This window comes from Salvelinus sp. IW2-2015, linkage group LG17 (genome assembly GCF_002910315.2).
Source record: "Salvelinus sp. IW2-2015 linkage group LG17, ASM291031v2, whole genome shotgun sequence".
In the NCBI taxonomy this organism is placed as follows: domain Eukaryota; kingdom Metazoa; phylum Chordata; class Actinopteri; order Salmoniformes; family Salmonidae; genus Salvelinus; species Salvelinus sp. IW2-2015.
Window position 1 is genome coordinate 27,912,720 of NC_036857.1, and position 26,835 is coordinate 27,939,554.

The following is a 26,835-nucleotide window of genomic DNA, read 5'->3' on the forward strand; positions in this document are numbered from 1 at the left end:
TCTCTAACAAGCTCGGTGCCATAAACGGTATGAGAGAGACTGAGAGAAAGGTGGCCGGGCCGGGGGCCTACTTGACCACATGGCTATCTGTGGTGAAGTTCTCTGTGAAGGGCATGCACGTACCGCTTACTGACCTCTGTGACGGGGCGCGAAGGGAGTCAAGCCACCATAAACAGATTTAGACAGTCTCAAAGTCAAAAGCGCCCAGGAGCATTAAACAAGGCCATTGTTAAGATCGCTGCGCATGCAGCCAACATATCTATAGTAGGCCCACACGAAGATCTACTAAATGTGCTTTTAGAAATTGGTCCTTCGGTGACATAACCACAATATTTTMAAGGCTCTATAATCCTCAAGAGTGCCTCTTTTTCATCTCAAGGCTTACTTGGCTCGGCACAATAAACCTTTCTTGGCTTTCATTGCATGTGTAGGCATATGCGTAAAAGCACGTTTCTAACACTAGAAGTAGCCATTACGCAATGTACTAGAGGGCCTATAACCTAACCCAACGTCGAATATGTGTTTTGGAAAAGGGAAAATAACACGGAGAGAAAAATAAAAGMCTATTTGCTGTACTCTATTTGCTAAGATACAAATAACTAACAATTGTTTTGAAATGAGGGCATATTCTACACAATATCCTGACAAAATGTATATATTACATAACATACACAATACTTATATCATTCGTATWAAAAATACTATGCAGTACTAGGCTAACATTGGTCCAGTAACACAACTCATATTTTTAGTAATACAATATATTATATATTGTCACACATCAAAGAAGTGTTCAACATTGAAACTGCAGGGATATTATCTGCGTGATCTCTGCGCAAAGGCGCTTGATATTGAACTCCAATGAGTACAAACACACAATGTAACCCGAATCATTAGACATTTAAAAGATGTGCATGCATTCGCTTCTATAATCTAACACGTTTAGACTATTATAGACTGCATGTGCAACCACAAATCAGGAGCATTATATTGCTTTGCCTTGTGCATAAAAATGCACATATTTCCACCATGCCTTCTCCATAATGTCTTAGGTTGAATACATTTAAACTTACATTCTTTTGTATGAAATATTCGAAAACTTGTATCATCTGAACAATTATTCAGATGATTGCTAGTTGCGACAGTAGTACCCAATATATGCTCTCTTTCTTTCTCTCTCTCTCTCTATCTTTTTTTCTTTATTCACTTTATCTATAAGCAAGTCCAGAGGCTGGTGCTGGAGCGTGTGGTAAAGGCATTATGGTGCAATGCATCTCTCCATTGATGACTTAACGCACCTCTCAATATCTTGACCGTAGAAACTATACATACACACATTGGAGTGTAGGTTAGTTAAAAGGGCAAAATCACAAGCAGAATATGACAGAAGAAAGAAATGAAGCTGAAAGGGATAGTGAATATGGCGACGTTTTCTAGTAACACCTCATTGTGATGATTAAAATGTGCGGTCTTCCAAATTCTCAACGAATGCATGTTCACGCACAAGTTATTGGTGAAATACTTAGTTCAACACAGGCTAGTAAGCTATTGGAAAAGGCATAAGTGGCAGCAGCGTATGATGGATGTGTTTTGGTCATACAGGGACTAACTCAGACCGCTTGGCTGGTGCCACGAGTCGGTCGCTGGAGCCGGTCTGCTACAGTTCACTGAAATGCCAACAACTGATCTCAACTCAGAAAAAACACAAGCCGACAATTTAATGTGACAAGGCCTTAATTCCCAATAGGTTTTTATTTGCAAAGATAATTATGTTTGAGAGTTATTTGGTTGATATTTACAATGCGAACTCCATATTTTATTTTTAGCTGTCTTTTCCATATAGCGAGTGCTCGTATTGTTTTAAAATCCCAAACAAGAGGGCTATTTAGGCCACTTGTTCATACCCCATCAATTTGACCTAAATAATGATTTTGCGGACCACAGTAATCGTACGTTTGTTGACACAGCATGTAGGTTAACCACAATCAAAATACTCAGCCAAGTATTAGTTTCAGGATATTATAACTGGAATGTAAGCATATGACTGATTTAAAGGGCAATTGTGTGTTCGAGTCACTGTTTAGCGTTTCAGCTACATTGACAACCTGGCTTTTGTACTGCAAGGTTTGTTTATAGCCTAATATTTAGATGAGTGAGCTATATTCAACTTACTGGTCTTCAGAATGTTTCTTTTCGAAGAAAAAGGGAAATAAAGTAAAGGTATATCGTAGAATTATTTCGTGTATTCAACGCAATATCCGTGCGTAATGCTCAAATGTGACTCAATTGTTGTACCATTACATCATAATACAGTATTTAAAATCACAGCATAATGATGATGGTAAGACCAATTATATATATTTTTAAAGATTCTGTTTATTAGAAACCTTACTCATACATAGATACATTCATGTCATTATTACTTTTATACAATAAAAGGTTTTAAGCAGCCCTCACAAGCGCAAATAAGGGAATGCAATATTGTACAAGAGAACAATAACATAAAACACTATTACACTGAGGACAGGGTATCCTGAAATAGCATGTAAATAGTACCATATCATATCATTTTATATAACCACGTCACTTCATATCCCCTTACAACCGCAAATAATGGAATGCGAGATTGAAATCTACAGGACGAAATAACGGAACGTTAACAAAAGACACTTTTACATTGAGATAAGGTATCCTCAAATAGGATGTAAATAGCATCATATCACATAATTTCCATACTTTTACAATTTGATACACGTTATGAGGTAAGAGACATAGAACATAGCGAATAGCAAGCACAGTACAAATAATAGTCAGCAACTCCGACCAATACTATAATAATAATATAATAATAATAAGCATAAATACTTTCATAATAAAGGTTTCATACTTACTTGCCTTAAAATGCAACGACATTTCTTTAAATCTTTCAGTCGTTTCTACTTTGAAAGTTCATAGGGCCAGAGAAATCGTTTATCTATTAACCATTTGTTATATTTCACATAATCACTAACATGCTGCAAGTATCTTTCAGTGCCATTTATAGGTTTTAATCCATATACATTCAATATAATACAGTGTGCTGTCCAGATGTTAAAGGAGAACACACTGCGTTTAGATTGTGTATCTCATGTATGTTTATAATACGATCATTCTTTCCACAATGCTTATTTTTCACTCAAGTTTATATCTACTTTCAATTATGCCTATTTCAAATGTGCGCTTTTCTATCAGTAACCGTTATCAGGTACACAACGCTTATTGAGTGTATATGGGATTTGCATTTATACATAGAACACATGCACCTCAGTTTGTTATTACCATAAGGAAATCCAGCAACTGTCTTGTGGAATACTAATTTAATAATAATTGTCAGCACAGCTATGAGAACTATCTTTCTTTGATAGCAGCCAACACAAAACCTCGCTTAAACAGCAACCTCATATGTTCTGATCCAACACTCTTAGCAAAAAAGCTGCTGTCTAGAAGGTAAAAGGGTTATTCGCCTGTCCCCATAGGAGAACCCTTTGAAAAACCCATTTTGGTTCCAAGTACAACACTTTCAATTCCATCTGGGTTCCATTCCACAGATGGTTCTACATGGAGCCCAAAAGGGTTCGACGCGGAACAAAAAATGGTTCTACCTGGAATCCTACCCTAAACCCTAAGCTTCCCTGCAGTCAAATGACCTAGTAGCCTCATGGGTGGAATGTAATTATTATTTTTAATAAGTTCATAATTAATTAGCATTATTCATTAAAAAAACGCCCAAAATCCGGTGTTTCTACGTCAAACGGTTTTGTTATATTTCAGTCTTCTGTGATTTATATAAAGTGTAATATTAGGAAACCCAAAATGTAATATATTTAAACTCTTTATCTGACATGGTACACGTGTCTTCTTTTTTGTAAGCCCATTGGGCTCCCGAGTGGCGCAGCGGTCTAAGGCACTGCATCTCAGTGCTTGAGGCGTTACTACAGACACCCTGGTTCGAATCCAGGCTGTATCACAACCGGGTTTGACCGGTGTAGGCCGTTATTCTAAATAAGAATTTGTTCTTAACTGACTTGCCTAGTTAAATAAAGGTTACATTTAAGAACAAAACAAATCCATGTGTGTGGTGTATACTTTTGTTTCAAAGCAGATTTGTTTAAGACTACCACGAAACACTGTGTGTGACCCTGATTTAGCCCACTGCAGTAAAAGGTTACCCTTACCTCAATCATAACTCTTACCAAACCCTAACTCTAACCTTAAACCCTACCTTAACCGTTTTAAATTTCAACTTCAATGGGGTGACGTCAGAGTTGGGACGTCCTAAGGACCCGTTGAGACTTTTCCAGTCCCCTATGCTATGGGGAACAGCCGAATAACCCTTTTGGATCCTTTTTTTCTAAGAGTGAACACCAATGTTATGAGAGGCGGTTGGCTCAGAGGGGGAGATGAGGAGAGAGGCGATAAAAAAAAGTGAAACTATCTAGAAAAAGTTGTCAGCACATGAACGAATTCATGGAAAATAATAGTTCAATGCGCTGCATTCATAAAGAGGCTGGCATGGATTTAGAATTTTAGCTCTAAGGATCTCTAAGATCCTCTGATGTGCGTCTTGGAYTCTGACTCCGTGCCCAAACACGTGGCGGAGACCACGAAAAGTAGATGAGGGTATTGTGTTTCGCATCACTTACAAGTGAACTTTGGGAGATATTAAACAACTGGAAATGTCCTCCATCTTAACCAATCTACACTGTCAGTGACAATGAATGCGCCTAAAGATGATTCAGTTAGGTCTACATTGGAGAATTGGCTTGATTACAAGGGTTAATCTCTCACTCTGGCCTCATTTGCTTATTAGGCTACATTGCTTTTAATTTAGTTCATTTAGTTTTCAAATTCATATTCACTGGCCATATGACTATTACGCGGTTATAAGTATTTTATCAGAATCAATTATTCATTTTTAAGGGCTTGGGAACTTACCAGAGTCTAGGACACCATGCACTAATTCTATCCTTTAGGCCTATCCGGCGGGGGACGCAAGAATATCATCTCACAAGTGTATAAACGTCTGTATAAGTGGTTTACCATAACACTATACAGGAAGTACTATCTGGCACAACTCTGCAGAGATTCTAAGTTATGGCAGCAGTATCACTTGGTCGTTTTCTTTGGGACCTACACCTCAAATACCTTCCTGATCCTTTTGTACCTCCTGTGTGATAGAGATGGAGTGAGAGTAGGCTAGGTGCTTGCATGCATTTATAGCAATTGCAGACAGGAGAAATACTGCCCATCAATCGATTCTCCGTATGCTGCTGCATCTCTGCTAATTCTAAAAGAAGGACAAAGCTTGCTCCCTCATCATCAGTCTCTTCTTCTTCATACGCCGGTTCTGGAACCAGATTTTAACCTGTTGGTCGCTGAGGTTGAGGCGGTCAGAGAGCTCCCTCCGCCGCTGTCTGGTGATGAATTCATTCAGCATGAACTCGCCCTCCAATTCGGCCAGTTGGAGCTTGGAGTAGGGCTTGCGTTTCTTTCGGGTCCGGCTGTGCATCGGATACCACGGGGCACCTGGAGGGAGCATACAACAGATGGATAAGTCACAACAGTTAGGTCTACAAATTACGCTCACGGTCACCTCCAAGGGGAGGGGATACTCTCCTTACAATGTGACTTCCTGTGCTGTGCACATACACACAACCTGTTGTGTTACACTTGACTTGTTTTGGTCTGCAGTCTATGTCTGAATCTCATTCAATGACATGGGGCATGTTTGTTCAGAAGCAGCAGCTGGAATTCTCTGTGTCCTTCTTGTCGTGTTTATACATAAAGTCAAAGGGACCACTAATTTACAGTAGTTTGTGTCACATGAAGTTTTACTGACGCAGTTAAAGCTGCATTAACGTGATAATTAGGCCTAAATCTTTCCTTGCAAATACCCCTACTTATTTACCAGTTTCCAGGCATATTAAACGACTCCTTATTGTACACAGCGACAGATATTAATTGAGTTTACGAGTCATTAAAACGAAACCCCTCTCTATTCGATGCAGTCATCCACAGCGCATTACCTCTTTAAATCACTGTACTCATTTGTGTGCGTAATCTGTGCGTAATAGACATGTTCTAACAAGCTATATGATCCAAATAGACTGAACTGATACTTTCACATCGATTAGGTTATTCAGATTTTTTTGTCTCTGACTTGAGACAGGACAGTAAGACCTAAGACCGTGTACTAAAATGGTCTGCAGTCTATATATAGCCTTCTGGTTGGTCCTATCAGTAACCGTACACAAACACTTGAAGAATGATGGAACATTGTATGGCAACCCCAAACCCCTAGCAGCGTTTGTCCAACATGCAAGTCAAGTCGCCTGCAGGCAAAAATCAAAACAATGTGATGAGCATCATGATTACGAATACCTAGTCTACAACAAATCCCTGGCTATGCTGAACTAGTACGAGTCATTTGATAATAAACAAGCATCTTTGGGATTTCTAATTTCACATAACAGTGTCTGGATGAATGAAAATGGGACCCACCTCCGCCTGCAGTTATGTTGCCCGAGTGGACGGTGTGGTTTCCCGGTGACACCAGGGTCTGAGGGTCGCTGGAGGACGGTTTGCTGCCCTCGTTTAGAAGCGAGGAGTTGGAATCGGATTCCAGAGATAGGCAGGACTGCGGGTCTTGAGTGAGTTGCTCGGTCCCATAATCATACTTGGAAAAGGCACCACTGTTGTTGCTGCCCATGCCAGTGTGCATACCGTGATCAGATGTTATGGATGATGATGTGTCCCTCGCCCTATCCTCTCGTTTTAGGCTGCTCCCGCCACCACCGGAACAGCTCTCTCTGTTGCTTGCGCTGCCGTTGCTATAATAACATTTACCCTCCTCCGGTCGAGTAATTTCACACGACCGGTTGAAAGAAGGGTTAATAGATACGGGGCTGCTAAAGTAGGATTGAGAGTATCCATTGCACGGCTCCGATGGGTTCCACGGGAGGGAGCAAACATTGTCCCTTCTCGGGTAGGGGAGAGACGGTAGCCCCGCCAGTTGTCCCCCCGAGGCTCTGAAATTCGGAAAGTAYAAAGTGTCTCCAGTGTGGATGTTTACCAAAGGTCCCACAAACCCGGGATTAAGAAGATTATGCTCGCCCATTTCCGCGGGCCCGACCAACAGCTTCTAGTTTATTGCAATCTGACATTTAACGTAGTTAAACCTGGGGGTGCAACTGATTGGTCAACCCCAAGTCACGTGGTCTGAGGGCTAATTTATTCTACACCAGAGTACCACCCACTTGGTCCATCTCAGACAAAACAAAACATTAACTTCTGTAATATGGGGGTTTATATGCTTTAAAAAAAAAGTGCTATAAATATTTTATTAAATATGTAGAATCTATTTTTTATTCTCTGGAAGCCAGTAGAGTCCAAACCTACTTCTCAGTTTGTACGCTATACTGTACAAATATATGAAACTGTCCCTAGTCTCGTTTAATATCTTTATTAGCTGGCAAAAGTTTTCAAATATTATTTCTTATGAAAACTATTTATTTTCCAAGAAGGAGAGGGTGCATAGGACATCTTGTTTTCAAGCAAATTACGGTTGAATTCAATGTCATATAAAGCTGTGATGTCCCTCTTTTACAAGCTTGTTTTAAGAAAAGACTGATGTTCATTGCTGCGCTCTACTCATATTTACAGTATCGGGGTCAGCGGGTTGAAACCATTGGCTCTGTTAAAATCAGACGATATTCAATAAGGTTACTTTAAGAGCATATATTTCACATAATATTCTCACATGAACAACTTTAACAGATACCCCCTATAAACGTTCGCAGGCAGACTCGATGGGGATTGTTATGCCTCTCACAGTTCTTTTATATTAACTTTATAAGGTAGCAGAGGGCACTTAAGTGATTCAATCAGCGGAGAGTATGAACCATATTCCATTAATTAGTTGATTTGTGATTCTGAAGATGCTCTGTAGGTATCTACTATGCATCACAACACAGCCTGGTCTCATAGACTGGACGTAACATAGTAGATGTAAATCCGGGACACTCAAATTAGTATGATATTTTACGTTTGGTATGGTTACATAAGACAGAAGGTTACTTAACAAAAACAAAAGTAGGGTGATTGGTCAGAAGGTGGGTGTATAATGCAAACGTCTAACCTAACTCCTAACCCTAACCTTAACCTTAACCCCTAACCCTAGCCACCTAGCTAATGTTAGCCACACAAATTGGAATTTGTAACATATCATATGTTTAGAAAATTCTTAACATGCTGAACAAATTGCAATTCGTAACATATCATACAAAATGGATGATGGACATCCACAAAGTAATACATACCATACAAAACGCAAGATATACTGATTGTATCCCGGATGTACATTTACTATGTTATGTCTACCCCCAAATCCAGGTTGCACAACATAGCCTGTAGCCTAGTGGCCTCATGGATGGAAAGTTATTACTATTTTTCATAATTTCATAATTAATCTGCATTTTTTTACGCTGAAAATCCGGTGTTTCTATGTTAAACAGTTTTCTTATATTTCAGTCTTCATATTTCAGGATGCTAACACAACATTTAATTCATTTCAACTCTACATCTGACATTACAGGTGTATTTTTTGTAAGCCCATAACCATGTGTGTGAGGTGTATACTTTTGTTTCAAAGTAGATTTGTTTAAAACAATCAAAAAACACTCCGTGACCCTGATTTTGCCCACTGCAGTAAAAGGTTCATATAATTAACAGCCTAGAGAGCAATTTTTTTGGGGAAAATACTTTCTTATATAATACTACAGGAAAAATGAATGCTCCATCTCAGCAAACAATCTAATCACTTCTTTAAAAACGCCTCCTATGAAGGCATGCAGCCAACAGTGCATACGTTCAGGTGTGGTGTAAGACTGTCAAATTGTCAACATATACCGTCTTTATAATCTGCCTATGGATGGTATGATACCGTATTCGTTCTTTCTTCTCCTCCCCTCTGGTCCATAGATCAGTTCATCAATTGCATTGGAGGGATCTGGAAATACTACTTAGACTACTTAAATCCATCTAATCTTAGTTATACTGACACTCATTTAAATTCTTCCGAAGTTACGTCATGCTTAACCTATCTATTTTCCACTGGGGCAAGGCCAACAAATGAATTTATAGATCTGCAAGTTTGTAAGCATATATTAATATCCCTTTTAAATTGAATATATAATGACTTTGGTGCGCATATGTGTATACTTATAGGTTTAGATTCATTGCTTTTAGGTTCCCAGATGTCTATACCACTGGTGACAAAGTATCATATTATGGATGACTTCCTAAGCATAAATACTTAATAAATACGTAAATGTATTAATAAATGCATATTCCTCTAAGTATTTTAGTGCAACTCAAGTGCGTGCGCAAAATGTCCATCTATTGATCTTAAAACATGTTAACCACTCACATTATTTCATGATTTTCAATTTAATAGCATGCACGGTTTCCCATTATAATGACATGACATTATATATAACTGTGTATTAAGGGTATGGTAAAGAAACTATAACTCGTTGCCATCCTATTCGTAAGCCTATATAATACTATTAGTAATACTGATGGTCTGCTATAGCGTGAATCTATCATTCTTTGTCTAAATCAATTTGAACAATAAATTATGTTCATATTAGCCTATGCGTTATAACATAGCCTAACTATATAACAATATCGGCAGGGCTAAATAATACCAAAAAAAGGCCTATTGACAAAATCATTGCAGTTATATAACATTTWATAGATTTAAATGTTACGTGTGTGGCATTTTGTACTTGCATGTTGAGTCTTCCTGCATAGACAAGCGCTTACAAACCTGCCAAGGGAGTGTTATCTGAGAATACTAGTCTAATTAGCATTACATACTACATTGCCGCAGCACAATTTGCCACTCAGCCGTTACTTGATGCAACCCAGACGTTATTTGATCCAGCGTCAGCAGTGACAGATTTCATCGAGAATCTGAGGCCAGTGAGCCTCAGATCCTAAATAGAACGAGAAATAAACATGTCGAATTGGAGACGCTCCCTAGAATTATTCGAGGTTTAATCTCATCTCSCGCACTTTCAGAATTGCATCTCCAATCATTACGGACCCCTGTAACAGTTAGTAAGCCTCGCAACGCAGTACAACATCGCGTGCACATAAAGGTTATATGTTATGGGTAACACACGTCTGTCTGAGCATTATTGGACATCACTTGGTGTCGGTTAAGTTCACAACTTCATTAATAATAAGATAGGAATTCATCTCTTCTAGGAAAAGTTTCCCAATACAAAAACCTAAATTACAAGACGAGAACACGTCAGCAACAATGTCATGATAAGTCCACGACCAATTGCAAAGTATAGCTTTAAATATCTACATATCTTTTTAAATAATCTGCATTATATAATGGTTCCACTTTACCTCAGAGAGAGAATAGAGGCCGCAGCGTCATTATAGTGCGGCAGACAGCAAACCAGACCCTCCAATGCCACCACGCCTTCGATCCTCGACAGCTCTCCAACAAGCTGATATCATATTCACACTAGCCTACCAAACGATTTCTGGATTCAAATGTGAGCAACTCTCAACTGTCGTTCTGAGAAAATAAGTCGTTTTGATATCTTATTTTACAAAACAAAAACGGAGGTTAGGAAATAGTGCTTGTCAGTTCAAGGTCACTGTCTAGTGCACTGTCTGGAGTCTCCGGGTTTGGAATTGGTGTCTTGGAATCTCTCCGCAATAGGGTAAACAAAGGTTTTTTTTTTCTCTTAGATTTTCTGCAGACAGGTTGCCACGGTTATGGCCTTTGCAGATMATCTTTTTTTGTAAATTCCCTCCAAGAAGACCTCCCTTTACACAACGCGGGAAGAACCTCAAGATTTTTGAGTGTATTTAATTCGGACTAAAATTGTGAACTCATATGCAAGATCCAATTGTCAAAAATCCATAGGCTACTGTGAAAATAGGCTTCTGTTATAAAATGTTGTTCTATTAAACTTTATTCATAATTACGATTTCATATAAATAAATATTTCTAAAGGTATGTAGGCTACAGGTATAATAAAGCGGCATGTGTTACAATAGTCGGAATTTAAACACCAGCCTAAGGGTTAACGCACACGCTTTGAACTTGACCGTCAACGACTGTCAAGCGAGCGTACATTCTTTTTTTCTGAAGATCATGGCGACATATCATATATGTGTTGCKTTTGAATTAAAATGGAATACATTTTAAAGTTATAGAACTATTCGGCCAATGTAATCCTGTGCGTGTGTGTGGTTCCGCCAAGCAATGATCAAATTACTTCAAAACAGCTGAGAGAATTGATCAATAAATTGAATGGTAAATCGATCACAATCTATATATTTTAAATCATTTGACATACTGAGGCATTTTACGCATAGCCATATTGTACAAATATATTATTCCCAATCCTTTGGAACAGCAATTAGTAACAAAATAGGTAAAAAAATCTGCCATCGACATCATTTATAGCGTAGCTATACAAGTAAAAATAACCCAATAACGCAATATCACAACTAACACAACATAAACCATTCATCTGAATCATTTAGAAAAAAACTCTCAAAAACCCTATGGGGCATCTTCGTTATGTTGGGATTTAAGAAATGTACCAAAAATCTATTTGGACTCATACGGAGAAAACTGAACTTCCGCTGAGCAAATTCATACTATCTCATTGAGTAACTACTACTAATAGGCTACACAAATAGGCCTACCATCGCCACAACGAAACAACAATATGCGTATATATGTATGATATATTTATATATGATAACAACAACACAATTAAAACATCACCAGCAACAATAATAACATAAAACAATTATAAAATAAATATAACAACAAAAATACACCAACAATTTAAAAAAACAAGCATTTTTGTGATAATAAAGCAGCATGTATGTAATATTACTATATATTGATGGTAATTGGATTAAGTGTTAATAGCCTAATAATAATCATAATTGCAAGATGCAATATGCAGCATCGTTAGATGTGTGTGACTGACTGGATGAATGCAGAAATAAATCTAGGTCCCGTTTCAACTTCCGGATATTTTCAACTTGCCACCACCAGAGGTTATCAGCCCCCTTCTCAATGATCTGCCTTTGCCCTCTAGAACGCTGCTCACTCAGCAACATGGTGGTTGGGGCCAGAGCCTTCTATTTGGTTGGGCCTGAAAACAACGACAGAACTAACCACTCTAGCCCTATTTAATATTTAACCAGACTTGGCCTAAACATTAGTCAACGATTTAATTTAAATCGTAAATATCAAAGTAGAATTTTGGGGCTAATTTCTATGTTCTAAAGGAAGTGTGTGCTATTTTCAATGGACAAATAATTACATTTCATTTGGAGAAAGGTTGTCTTGTGTTTTCGATTTGATTGGATGAAATTAGATAGATCAAATAGATAGAATGCCACAAATGATTCACAATATCCGGRGAATAAAAATATATATCAAAGAATTTAAGCCTGAGAGTGAATGATTCAAGAACGTCGACAACCTCCTGCATGATTTCATTAGCTYTATTTTCAGTAAATTGTCTAACCCGACACGCAATATCTAAGCTTGTAACATCATAAATATTATTCAATTTTCATAATTATCAACGTTCTATTCAGATATTGCAGCTTGAGTTTGAAGTAACATAATTAAATGGGCTAATATAATATCCTGGATTCAATCACGTGAACAGCTGAATGATTGTTCTGGATTTGTCATGATTCCAATTGTTAATTTACTTATAGTGTAGTTAGTGCAGCTACAAGATGAGGGAGAGGATAGAAAGGCCTCACGTTAACATCCTTAAATAAAGCCTTGTGATTTGCTCGTTGAAACGTGACGACATCTCACGTAATCAAATAATGGATGCAGAGCGAAAACATGAGGTTACAACTATCTTTTGTAAATGTTTTATTAGAGATGACCAATTGCTAAATGATCCTACAATCAACTCTATTCATGTATTATCATCATTTATCTTACCAAAAACATTTCCAGAGAGAGCCAATTCATTTCATGTTCAAAACCCTTCTTGTCAAATACAACTGGATTTTCCGAACATAACAATGCAAACCCGTCATTACCAAAAGCGAAAATAGATTCTGCTTTGATAGGCCTACTAAGCGTTACATTTCCAAAGTTGTTCAAATTGACATTGTTATTACACATGAACTCAAAACCATATATTTGTTAAGGGCCCATAGCAGCTGAACCAAACAAAGTTGAACTTTCTATCACAAAAAATAACAGACATCAGTTGGCTAAAATATGCCGTCATTTGACCAAATATGCATAAATATATCAAGGAAAATGGCCATTACCTTTAATCATTATACTGTGGGGCGACGTCTCACTTTCGACATAAAATTTCCTCTCAGACAGAAGCTGCGTGTGAGGTGAGCCGTGCCTCGAGCTCAGCACACAACATGGCTGCTCGAACTGCTCGCTGCAGTCAGATAGGTGGTGTCGGTGTTCGGAGACGTCAACGTTCTACCTGTCCTTCGTGGTCAAAAAAAAAGAAAACACACACACACACCTCATGATGAGTGAATGAAACCATTGGTGGTTGGTTTTGAGTAGCGGGGGCTGATAGTGCGAGATAGGGGAGAGACGAACCCACTTTGAGAGAAAGGCACGCTCTGTAAAAACAGAAAAAGAAGACACAGAAACCCACATGTTAACGATAGGGCTCACTCAGAGATGGATCAGTAGGATATCGGTGCATTTCCCCCTTTTTATGTATTTATGGCACGTCATTAAGTCTAGCTGTCTAGACAGGGAAAATAACACCTTGTTTGTCTGCAAACAAACTGCGGGCCTTCCTTGCGACGCGCCCCCCAGCCCCCTGTTCAGTATTCACGCGCTGATCTCATGTCAAGGTCAAAGTGACTGGCTGCATAGTCACGGTCAAGGGTAAAGACGTCAGAATAACGCCAGGTCCAGGCCAGGTATATTACAATACCAGAGGAGCCACATTCCAAAAAGTAAAAAAAGGAATCTATATGTTTTGTATTTGTTTCATAGAGTTTCGAAGCATTATCAGGTTGATCAATGATGCTTATGGCCACGGTAGTCCCGTGCGTACGCGTTATGTTTCAAATAACAGAGAAATAGGACGAGTGTTTTGAATTAGATTCTCTCTCTCGCTCTCTCTGTCTCTCTGTTTCTGTCGCTCTCTCATTCTGTGTGTGTGTGTGTGTGTGTGTGTGTGTGTGTGTGTGTTTGCGTGCGTGCGTGCTTGCGTGAGTGTGTGTCCTTCAACAAATCAATTCAAATATTATTGGTCGCATACACATATTTAGCAGATGTTTTTGCGGTGGTAGCGAAATGCTTGTGTTCCTAGGTCCAACAGTTCAGTAATATCTAACAATAGGCACAAATCTAAAAGTAAAAGAATGAAATGAAGAAATATAGAACTATTAGGAAGATGGGATGTATAGACATTATGGACAGTATGTGGTTAGAATATGTAGTATATCTGAAGAATACGTGGATATTATACTATATGCACAGCAATAGTTGAATAGGATGAACTTGACTAGAATACAACATGTACACATGAAATAGGTAAAACAGTATGTAAACATTATTAAATTGACCAGTGTTCCATTATTAAAGTGACCAGTGTTCCATTATTAAAGTGACCAGTGTTCCATGTCTATGTACATAGGGCAGCAGCCTCTAAGGTGCAGGGATGAGTAACTGGGTGGTAGCCGGCTAGTGACAGTGACTAAATGTCAGAGGCAGGGTACTGGGTGGAAGCCGGCTAGTGGACAGTGACTAAATTCAGGGCAGGGTACTGGGTGGAAGCCGGCTAGTGACAGTGACTAAGTTCAGGGCAGGGTAGGTGGAAGCCGGCTAGTGACAGTGGACTAGTTCAGCGAGGCTACTGTGGACCGGCTAGTGACAGTGACTAATTCAGGGCAGGTTACTGGGTGGAAGCCGCTAGTGACAGTGACTAAATTCAGGGCAGGGTACTGGGTGGAAGCCGCTAGTGACAGTGACTAGTTCAGGGCAGGTACTGGGTGGAAGCCGGCTAGTGACAGTGACTAAATTCAGGGCAGGGTATGGGTGGAAGCCGGCTAGTGACAGTGACATAATTCAGGCAGGTACTGGGTGGAAGCCGGCTAGTGACAGTGACTAAGTTCAGGCAGTGCGGGTAGACTGGTTGAATGCCAGGCTAGTGACCGTGACTAAGTTCAGGTAGCAGGGTACTGGTGGAAGCCGGCTAGTGACAGTGGACTAAGTTCAGGGCAGGGAACTGGAGTGGAAGCCGGCTAGTGACAGTGACTAAGTTCAGGTTAGGGCAGGGTACTGGGTGGAAGCCGGCTAGTGACAGTGACTAAGTTCAGGGCAGGGCAGGGTACTGGGTGGAAGCCGGCTAGTGATGGCTATGTAACAGTCTGATGGCTTTGGAATAGGCCTGATAACAATAAACAATATCTAAGAATATTTATACTGGTCCTATCAAATAATAACAATGACGGCGACGAGTATAATACAACTGCTTCAATACATTTACAAAATGTAAGGACTTAATTTTACGATATACAAACAAGGATAGGCGATAGACTTTGGGCCGAATTATATAGCTTGGCGTGTGAGCCAACTTCACGCACAAATCTCTAGTTAACTTCAATACAAGTGTATCTTTAAATACTTCCTCCACATTCTCTGAGACATGATAGGATAGATACAWCAAAACATACAGTATATCACATATGTTATTACCTACGGATACGAAACGCATTTTGGAGGCCTGTAGTCCAGCCAGGTCACCAGTGATACAAGTCAGTTTTCGACCTCCATCCACGTCTGACAACGTCGGGAGATGACGTAGAAACCGGTCACTAGGGGAAACAGTGAGCGCTGTTACCTTCAGGTATGTTACCGGTGTGCCTCTGGGTGTGCCTTGCATGTTCAAATCCAACTAAAGAAAGTCGTTTTTGAGATTTTTGTTTTAATCCTATCTCAATCCTTAACCCTTACCTTAACCTTTCGGAGTTAATGCCTAACCTTAAGATTTTGGAGTTAATGTCTAAACTTAACCTTAAACACTTCTGGAACAACTTCGACATTTGATGATGGAGAAACATGGATGAACATCTAATTCTGTGAGAGCTTGTTACAGCCAGCATCTTAGCTATTATCTAAATGTAGGCCTATTAGCATGAAAATAAATGCACAACTATAGCCTATACACAGTGTTGGGGAAGCTATTTTGGAAATCTAGTTTATCACGCTACCAATGATTTCACACTGGAAGAAGATAAACTAAAGTTACTTTGAAAAAGTAGTTCACTACATCCAAACTACCTGGGCTAAAATAATTATCATATCTAGCCTAATTTAGCCTATTAAACAAAAAAATATGTTTCAAGTGAGAATTGATCAGGTCTGATGTCGAAAAAGAATGGACATCTTGGTTACTTTACCCATATCGTGTTATTCGCAAAAAACGTAGTGTGTACCAGTAGTTAGCTACACCACTACATGGCTATAGTATGTAATTTACTACTGAAAACACTACCAAGATTTGAATTTAGTCCAACTACCACCAAGCTACAGCAAAATGTAATATAATTACTAGTCGAATTACATAGTTCACTACTCCCCATGATTGCCTATACTGATATCGTATTCGTTTGCTGCTCAATACCGAACACGAGGCAAGCGAATACTGTAGGTTATTTTAGTTTGGTGGCAACATCATGGGAGACTTTTACAAACAAGGCACATTAATTAAATAACAACATATTATTGGCAGGGGGATGCATTTTCGTATGGGTATCCTGTTGCTGTGTTCTGCTACATCTAATACGTCATTTCTAATATCTCGAGACGAGTTAGACATGGTGATCTCATATTGCAAACCTCCGCTTTAAACTTTGTCGAAAGGTTCATTCTCTTATTAAACAGTGCAGTATAGGCCCAATATACAGGCCTGTGTTAAGTGGGCATATAATATAGGCCTATCCATGCAACCGKTCCTCGGCAAACCATCCAATATCAGTTATTTTTGTCCTATGGAAATCTCATAGATATACAAGCATACATTTCAAATGCATATCCAAAAAGCATATAGTACTCCTTTAGGCCAGGGTTGGGCAACTTTTATTGGGAAGGAAGCCACAAAAAAATGTCAACTCATCATGAGGGGCTGCAGTGGTTCGCAGGTCTGCACACACACATGTATGCCCACACATCCAGTCTACTGATCTGAGCAGTCAATCTATTTGTGCAGTTACACAAAAAAAAGTCGCGTAGAGAAAATGTTGCAGTTGTAAATCAAGTCCTCTGCAACTCTACACATTTTTCCATGGGGTGGAGATCTTTTTTTGTTGTTGCAATTGTATAACAAATTCCTGCAGCTGCAAGTTGCCCATCCCTGCTCTAGGCCATACATCAAACGTTCCTCAAAACCAACGGCGACGTGACAACACAGCCCATGGGGATGTGAGATGACATTTCAAAAAGAGTTCCACTAAGTGACTTAGAGGAGACAGGAAAGAAACACATCATTTAATTCATCATATTTCAGCAACATCATGTTATTATTCATCATTTATTTAGGAAACATCTTACCAGTACGTTTTAAACACCACAATACAGTTCACATACTGCACGAAAGAAAGTTACAAGACTGTCTGCTTAGAAGGCGTGTGAACAGACCCAAATGTTTTTTTTTACTATATATAGGCCTACTATAAACAGAAAACAAAAGAAATCGATTGTGCATTTATGTGTAATACTCACTGACTTTAATTGCTTACAATCATTCCAGTTGCATGACAGAGACATTATCCTTCACTGATAAAGGAACACATAAAGGGTTTGAGACATTCCAATTGACAACCCTGTGATACGAGAGAATATGCATTAAATAATAAGGGCATTGCACTCTACATGTATAACAATAGCAGCCTTGCTTTTACCTTATTAACAAAACATATCCCACAGAAAGAAAACATATATAGCTTCTGAAATCGGGGACAGGGGCGGTTTTGAACAAAAACATTTTATCATCCGTAGCCCCCGCAAAAACCCTCTGAGTTCTTGGCTGAAGAGAATAAATCTCATGTAGTTTTTTTTTCTGTAGCCTTTCGAGTTCATTCGTTTTCGTTCTCCCTGACCAGTTTATGTCCATATTGCAATTCTCTTTCTGTTGATGGCGCGATGAACATATGTAATATGTCTGTTTTGATCTGGCTGTCTGTTGGACGAAAAGTCCTGGAAATGTCAATTGGTTTGAAAAAAAAAAACACGCAATCCTTGTGTCTTTTTGAAATACAGATATCGTTTTAAATATTATATATTTATATATGTACATTCATATAAAACAATGTTTAACTGATTTCTCAATATTTTCACAGTTTTTATAGCATTTCTTTCTCTATATCGAAAAAAGAGCGGTTGGTGATGGCATGGATGTGTGGACTGTTGGAACTTAAATAAAATACACTGCCGAAGTATTCTTCAGGCTTGGTTGTCTCTAAGAGGTAAATTATGGATCGAAAGACGGTGGGATGGATATCAGCTGCAGTGTACAATGGGCCGGAAATCTATCAAGTAGTAGGCGTGTGATTACTAGTCTTGGATTTACAGACAAATTTCTTCTCTTTCACCCGTCGGTTCTGGAACCAAATGGTGACTTGGCGCTCTGAGAGGTTGGTCCCGGCGGAGATGCGTCTTCTCTTGTCTTTGGTGATGAACTTGCTGGCAGCGTACTCTTTCTCCAGCTCCTTCAATTGGAGCTTGGTGTAGGGAACCCGCTTCTTACGTCCACGACGGTAGCTACTGATCTCAGGCTGCAAAGGGACTACGTCTGGAGAGAAAAAAAGAGAGAAGGAGAGATGTATTACGCAAAGACATTTCCCAGCACTAATTTTGCATCTGATCAATTCAAATGTATTTCATGTGTTAATACGTTTGTTATGAAGATGCAAATATGTCAAAAAGGCCTTATAMACATTAAATACATTACATTACCTGGGCCTATTGTGCGTACTTAAATTGAAACATTACGCACGAGATTTMTGGATGCACAATTGCCATCTGATCAATTCAAATGTATTTCATGTGTTAATACGTTTGTTATGAAGATGCAAATATGTCAAAAAGGCCTTATAGACATTAAATACATTACATTACCTGGGCCTATTGTGCGTACTTAAATTGAAACATTACGCAAGAGATTTTTGGATGCACAATTGGCTGGCTGTCTACTCTTTTATTGGTATTTAAATGTATATTTATACACTTTCGTCGCTGAAATTCAAATACAATAATATAATAAGCATGTTGTTATATTTATCCAGGCACCTGAGGTGTATGAGGTATTAGAGATTTTTTTTTGAGTGACAGGCAAGCATTTGTGAAATGTTGCATTTCTTCAAAATATGATCATCTTGATCCGTGATAAAGACATGAAAGACACAGAGATGGTCCTTGAGGGTCGATGCATCGTTTATACTTCCTTGCATATCTCGAAAAGGGGATGAGGGATTTAAGTAGTCTCTCTTTCAGATTTTTTTWATGAGAATAACATATGCGTGGCCTTGCTGATGTACACAATGTTGTAAAGTAGTTAAATAAAATAAGGATTATATAAGGGACCAAATCTCCGAAACATCCATCCTACCCCAAATATCTATTATTGTTCATATAATTGATATAAACATAKAAATATCAACAATACGTTTTTCAACAGTGGACATATCACTGCGTAATTACACAAATGATATGCCCTGCCATGGATCTCTGAATATTTTGGTATTGTACTGTGAAGATAAGATGAGCACTTCTGGATAATAGTATTGCATTTCTTTAATATTTCTGCAATGTTCTCATCTTCTACGAATGCACTTACCTCTACCGGGTCAATTAACCTGATATGGGCGTAGCCTAGTTATCAAGAACACGTTGACACGAGCAAACTTTTGAGTAGACCCATTAAAGTGGAAATAGCTAGACGTTTGATTTATGTTGGGAATTGGGATTTGAGTTACCTAAAGCTACGACTTAGGTCTGTCTGGCTGCTCAAAAAGCTGCCAGACAGACCAACAGTTCCGCTTGTATGGGTGACATGAAAGGACAGGTATGGCTTTGCTTTAAAGACGAGACTAGGTTTGGGGGGTGYGTAGCCTGGGTTCAATGGTAGTAAGATGAAACATACCCCATAGGTCTACTAACATTTTTACATATGAGATCATTTTCGTTAGCATTCCATAAATACTGAATATTATAATTAGACTAGGTTCTTTGGGTCAAAATGTGCATTTGGAAATTGGAGAGTCATGATGCTAAGTGAGCTAGAAGGAATTAGAAATACGCAAATAACAGGTACGCATCCCTTCATTCTCACTGCATTTCTTGATATCGAAATATTTGTTAACAAAACGAGAACATGTTCATTTCCTGGTCAAAATGTGTTTTGTGAAACGAAACGTGAGGAAAGAAATGATTTGYTGCACGGCACGTCCGCCATGTTATATCAAAATATTCCATGGTAAACCCAGTGCTATTTGGAAAATAATATGGTTGAAATTCTGCACTCACACATGTTCTCATGTTTTCCCAAGTCAATTGAAATGTGGGCATCATTGTCCCAAGATTGTTTAGGATTTAAGCGTTTTCAGAGGAAATGTACAATATTTTCAGGGGAAATGTAAAGTCTCAAAGTTTAACTTTACAGTTCTACACACAGCCACACACTGACAGATACACAGACCCATAGGCTACACATTAACTGTGTGTGTGTGTGTGTGTGTGTGTGTGTGTGTGTGTGTGTGTGTGTGTGTGTGTGTGTGTGTGTGTGTGTGTGTAATGCACGAGCTCGTCGTCCGCGTGTGTGTTTTTAAGGAAACTCCTGGAAAAGGAGGCAAAATGGCGTGAGGGGAGAGCTAGCTAGGGCAACAACTCCTCCGTGTCCGAAATGCAAATACACATTTCACCAAGACGATAAAACATTGTGGTTAACTAAGACCTCCAGTAAACACCGTGTAAACAGCATACTGGACGCTTATGGACCGTGTTTTCTTTATCAAATATCAGACTAGGCTATGTAGCCAATACAAAAGGAAAGCTTGTCTTTCAAAAAGCCATTGAAGTATAAATACTTATGAAATACTTATGCAACAGTATTTGAGTCAGATATTAGATGCTTTGGTCATGGGCGAATGGAACATTGATTCTCACATGCAAAACGCGCCCTCGCGAAACATTGGGCGCTGTTGACAAAGATTCGGCAGAGATTTATTGGCACAATCCAAACAGTAGCCTTATAGCCTAGCTCGCTAATTTTTATCATACAAGGAGAAAGGGTATGTGTTCATGCCCCTCTCTATTCTGCCACCGTGTGACTCACTACCCGGCTTAAGCACTATTGCAGTCATATTGTGACTTGGAAATAACAAAGCTGAAACGAATTGTTTTGTTTCTGAATAGTTTCTAGTCTGGCCAATATGTCATGCGTGTTGTTTATTACCAGATACATAACATCACATTGAGTAGGGTGTATCTCTTACGATAAAAAAATTCAGAAATGGCTTCAACCAAAGCACAATCTGTGGTGTTGAGTTGAATTGAAGGATTTTGGCATATTTTAGCGATCAGCGTCACAACCAACCAACAGCACAGACACTCCCCCAGTAAAGGACCCCGTGGATGAAAATAGCCTACCATGTCTGACTGTCAGTTTCATTACGCTGTGAAATGTTCTACAAATATTGCGCTGTCTCTCAATAATGTACTAAAGGGATGCTATACATTTATATACATTGTCGTTTGTATATCACTCTACACTTGATCATTGACATATAGGTTATGGACTTTGGTGTAGCACATGATAAATTATACGGCTACATCACGACGAGGAAATGATTGCATTTCATATTGAAACCCGTAATTAAAATCCAATAACAACGACGTAAATTTCGACGAAGGGAAAAGGTTACTACAATCATGGATAACAATTCTAAGCTAAATAAAAACAAAGGACAATGCTGCAATTTCACACATTCTCTAGACATTTAAATGTCAAAACATATCACATTTCATACCTGGAAATGGTGATTTCCAAAGATGAGTGGACTGTGTTTGCTCCTTGGAACAGTACACCTGCCCATCCCAGCCATTTGACAGAGCCCAGTGCTGGTAGCCCTCCATAGGAATCAACGCGTCGTGCCTGGGTTCGGGGTGGCTGATCCCGGGCACCACAGACATATCTAGATATCCAGGAACCGCTTGGTACGAGCTAGCAAAACTGGGGTAGAAGGCGAACTCTTTCGCCCTGCTAGACACCTCTTCGGTAGGCAACGCGGTGTGGGGGTCGGCATATTTCTCTGCAGGGTGGTACGAGCAGGGCTTCTGCTGCAAGTTCACGTTGTGCGAGTGAGATAACCTACAACCGTAATAAGGGTTTCCAAACGGATAACCGTAGCTCAGAGATGCACTGGAGGAAGTTTGGGGAGCAGGACACTGTCGGCCGGTGTCTGGGGAAGATATATCCGAGTACACCGAGCCCTGGTGAGACGCTATAGTGCCAGAATGTCGCCCCAACCCGGGGTGCGACATCAGGTCCCTGCAATGGGTCGCCGGGCAATTCCCGCTCAGTCCCTCCATTGTTTGGTTTTTAATCGGATTATTTTCATTCGGGCTTTTTTCATAAACGTACATCAAGGTGTCCGCCCAGCGTGGATGCAGAACCAGTGAAGTCGTCATATCAGGGGCTGCCGATGGTTTTTAAAAGTCGACTACTCCAAGACCGACACCTCATTTCCAACTACATTTTACGTGAGCGCATGCGCAACCAAGACCCGTGTGTCCAGTTCATTAAGGTTCTGGCACGTGATATGCTAACGAGCCCGAAGAGATTGGGGCTTGTGAGTGGGGGGAGAAAAGCCCTTTAAACAACTAGTAGCTCAAGTTTCACCGGGTCTTTCTGTGGAATACAGGGTCCCATCATTGGCTGAAGTCACCTACACGAACATCCTTAAAGGGGAGGTTGGAAACCTTCGGTGAAGGGGGAAACGAAAACAATCTGCAAAGTTTGGCCGACACAGGAAAATATTAACCTCAAGTAAACATTTTATGAACTCAGAATTGTTTTCATTTTGGGCAAGATGAAAAATAAATTTGAGTGGTATTATAATAAATGAATATGCAAGTCTAGGCCTTCTTATGCTTTGTGTGACAGTGTCGGTGTTGGTTTCATTAACAAATGTTCCATCAATTCATTTATTTTGGAGTCAGAGTGGAAAACGTTTAGGCTGCATGACCAAAAATAAGTTGCATATTCAGACTTGCATATTCACACAAGTGGTTAGCATAATATCTTATATCCAAATGCAAATAGACATAAATGCTAATGCAAATAGACAAGAGTAAGCTATGTAATCAAAAATGTAATTGGGTATTTTCTTATAATGAAAATAATGAGACTACCATTGGTAAAACACTAAATAGCCTATATGTTTGTCAGCGAACTGTGTGTAGGCTACGGGTTAGTAGTTTCAGCATTTTCAACTGCATTGGCATGAATTCTACTGCTTACTCTAATTTCAATAAAAACTCATTCAGGCCGTTTAATTTGGTTACAGGATTGCATCTTTCATTTACAAACGTAGCCTAGTTGGTGAACTATAATCAATGATGCATTTCAAATGCAGTTTATTAGATAAAAAAATAAAATAAATCCTAACTCATATTTGTGGGAGAAAATAGTGAGCGTCACATTTGGCTCTTTTTTGGGAAATCCAAAGGTGATGAGTATAATCTAAATCTTGGGTCAGGTTTGTCAAAATTAAAGCGCAAGATCTGCCTATATGTTGTTCTTATCATGGTCCCTTCAATTGCCTCCACATTCGAATAAATATTGATAGCTATGAATATGCAAAGAAAGAAAAAAAGTCTGCCTTTTGCAATCGGTAGAGTGATAGACTTTAGGGAAAGTAACCTCGCAAGATGATTTGTAGCCTATTACAATAATAACATGTTACTGAAAAAGCACAACTGTGTTTTTCCACTATTTTTAATGATTCCAAAATAATACCCCGTCAGTTGAAAGAAAAAAAGCGTTAGAACAGGTTCACATATGAGTAGGCTTTATTTGTGTGGAGGAGATCCATTTATGTATTTGTTTGGAAGAAGAAGGATTACTTCAGGCGCAGGCACTCGTTTTTGATTCATTTGTCATTCTTTCCTTTGGACCGAAGACAGATACATTAAAATGTAGAACATTAAAATACCATACAACATTTCAATTTTCTCATGCCAGTCACGTTTCTAATAACGCAATTATGTGTTTAGGACGCCAAAGGTTGTCCCAATGTTTTGGAGGTTGACAATAGGACAGGACTACTGAATGTTCAACAAACACAACATTTTTACTTGTGATGCTTTGGTCTATCCTAAACAATTTCAGACTCATCAAACTCAATCCGATCTCTTGAATCTCTACATGTTTATCTATATCTAATCGACTGTAAATTGACCGCGAAACAGTTATACCACCGTTGTGCCAGTGTTGTATAGATATCTAGACAGGAAAAGGAAAGCTAGAGTACAACTAGATGGCTATAATTCGTTGTCACATAGACAAATAGTGCTCTGTTGTCTCAAATCCGGAGATTACAGCTATGGAGGGCCGGCTCATCCAAATGGCAGCTGCACGGAAGTCCAAGGTCAAGGTAAAAAACGCGGACAAACAAGGTCGTAATCAGTCTAGACAGACAAGAATGAACTTCACACTCTGTCGAGTATGCATGCAAACTCCTGTAATTTACAGACCCTGACTCTGAAATACCTGCAGAGTGGATAGTAAGTATAAAGACAAGGAAGGACAAACACTCCAATAGTAGCTCAAGTAATTTCCTGTGTTTTAAAGGGACAAGACAACCAGGTTTGGGGCTGTGTGGAGGAGAGGGAAGAGAGACAGAAAACTGGGCATTATAACGCAGGCTAGATAGACTACTACAAGTAACGCGTTTGCTTCTTTTCATTAAACTTTGCTGGTGAGAGGTGTTAAGAAATGTTATCCATTTTATATGGATTACATTGATGATTTATATAGGTATGTACACGTTTTGCAATGTAATTGTTTGCGAGGTTTAGGCAGGACTAGCTTCCAAGTATACATGGTGTTCCATTGTTAAAGTGGAGTCGCAAGGGTTTTTAAAAAGAAAACCTTTGACTTGTAACCAAATATCCAGCACTGTTCCCTCGTGATACACATTCACCTTTTTACATATTTTTGGACGTTAGACTGCATGGGCTAGGTTATTGATAAAGATATCACGTCAATCATTTTTACGCGTTCAAAATTACTATAGTTATGACTAATTTAGAATCCTCTTTCAAACGTGTCAAATAAAATGATTGGATCTGTAAGGTTATACAGGCATTCAAACTAACTCCAACGTTCTGTATCCGGCGGTAAGCTAATTGAAGAGTGTGCAGGCCCGGCCTATGGCAACACATGCATTTATATGAGTGAGTGTGCAGGCCTGGCCTGTGGCAATACATTTATATGAGTGAGTGTGCAGGCCTGGCCTGTGGCAATACATTTATATGCGTCCTTACACGTGTAAAGACAAAATAACTTTATTTCGGGTACATGGGTTGTCATTGAATTTCCCTGCTCAATGAATTGCATTACTTTGGGTAATTATTATTCGCATTATTCGCTCAGGATATCATTTATCTGCGGTAAAGTAGCACCCAACAATGACAACATTCGTGTTTTCAGTGCTTCCAAAGTCCAGATGTTTCTTCAGCAAGTCAGCAATAGATTTGACATTTTTCTAGAAACTCCCATACCATAAGCCAAACTCTAACGAATGCATAGGCTATAATCACGCAAAACCAGATATTCCTGCATGGCATCTCGACTACTGTCAAATTGATATGTATAAACATTCATGTGAGCTATGGAACATCCTCTATAAGTTTTAACAAATGATAATGATACAACATCAAAGTACGACTTGTTGTTTATTCTCCATGAGCGAAATCCCCAAGAGTTTGGACATATCCAATATAATATATCCTGTTATATTTCCTTATTGCCAAAATATTGCAACGCTACTAATATACAGAAAACACCTGATACAGTATGCTATATAGTATGCATGCAACATGGATGCAGGATAAGGGTCGACACTCATAAATTCCATTCCAGCAACCTTATGTGTGAAATGAAACAAAGAAAATGACGGTGAATGTTCAATTAATTAACTGATTAATTTCCTAAATTGACTGATTTGTTCTTAAAGGGGTATACACAGCTTGTCACTATAGTGATGCCCTGTAAGGTACGTCCTTTGTACCTTTAGTTCTAGGTACATAATTGTACCCTTGCAGTTCGCACCTTAAAATAGACAATATTGTACCTTAGGGGACAAGATAGTACAGGCACAAAAGCGTGCCTTTTGAAAATGTACAAATGTGTCTTTTTAGGGTAACACCACAAAGCCTTATTTGCATATTTCCCAGGGTGCCTTTCAAGTGAATTTTTGAGATACCAGTACCACCCATGACTGTGTTTGCTCGAGACGGAGACGTGTATTTTATATTCAATGGCTTTCAGTCCTGTAGTGAATGTCCAAAGTGAATATTTTATCATCAAAATGAAACTATTTACACAATACACTACATATCAGTATCATAAGGTCATATTTTGACAGTGTAGTTTTACTCCAACAAAATAGTCTAAAACTATGGGTTTGCAGGCCACATCGAGCCATTCACATTATGCTGGCTTG

At 39.1% G+C, this 26,835-nt stretch overlaps 2 protein-coding genes across 2 annotated transcripts; both read right to left on the reverse strand.

Moving 5' to 3' along the window:
- Positions 1–2,357: 2,357 nt before the first annotated feature.
- LOC111976423 (homeobox protein Hox-C12a) lies at positions 2,358–7,280 on the reverse strand. Its single transcript, XM_024005252.2, has 2 exons — positions 6,541–7,280; positions 2,358–5,565 (listed from the first exon to the last, which is right to left on the reverse strand). The coding sequence occupies exons 1-2, from the start codon at positions 7,154–7,156 to the stop codon at positions 5,327–5,329; spliced, it is 855 nt and encodes a 284-aa protein (XP_023861020.1). The 5' UTR covers positions 7,157–7,280; the 3' UTR covers positions 2,358–5,326.
- Positions 7,281–17,582: 10,302 nt separating this feature from the next.
- Positions 17,583–22,917, reverse strand: LOC111977260 (homeobox protein Hox-C13a). Its single transcript, XM_024006643.2, has 2 exons — positions 22,135–22,917; positions 17,583–18,899 (listed from the first exon to the last, which is right to left on the reverse strand). The coding sequence occupies exons 1-2, from the start codon at positions 22,793–22,795 to the stop codon at positions 18,640–18,642; spliced, it is 921 nt and encodes a 306-aa protein (XP_023862411.1). The 5' UTR covers positions 22,796–22,917; the 3' UTR covers positions 17,583–18,639.
- Between the last annotated feature and the right edge of the window lie 3,918 nt (positions 22,918–26,835).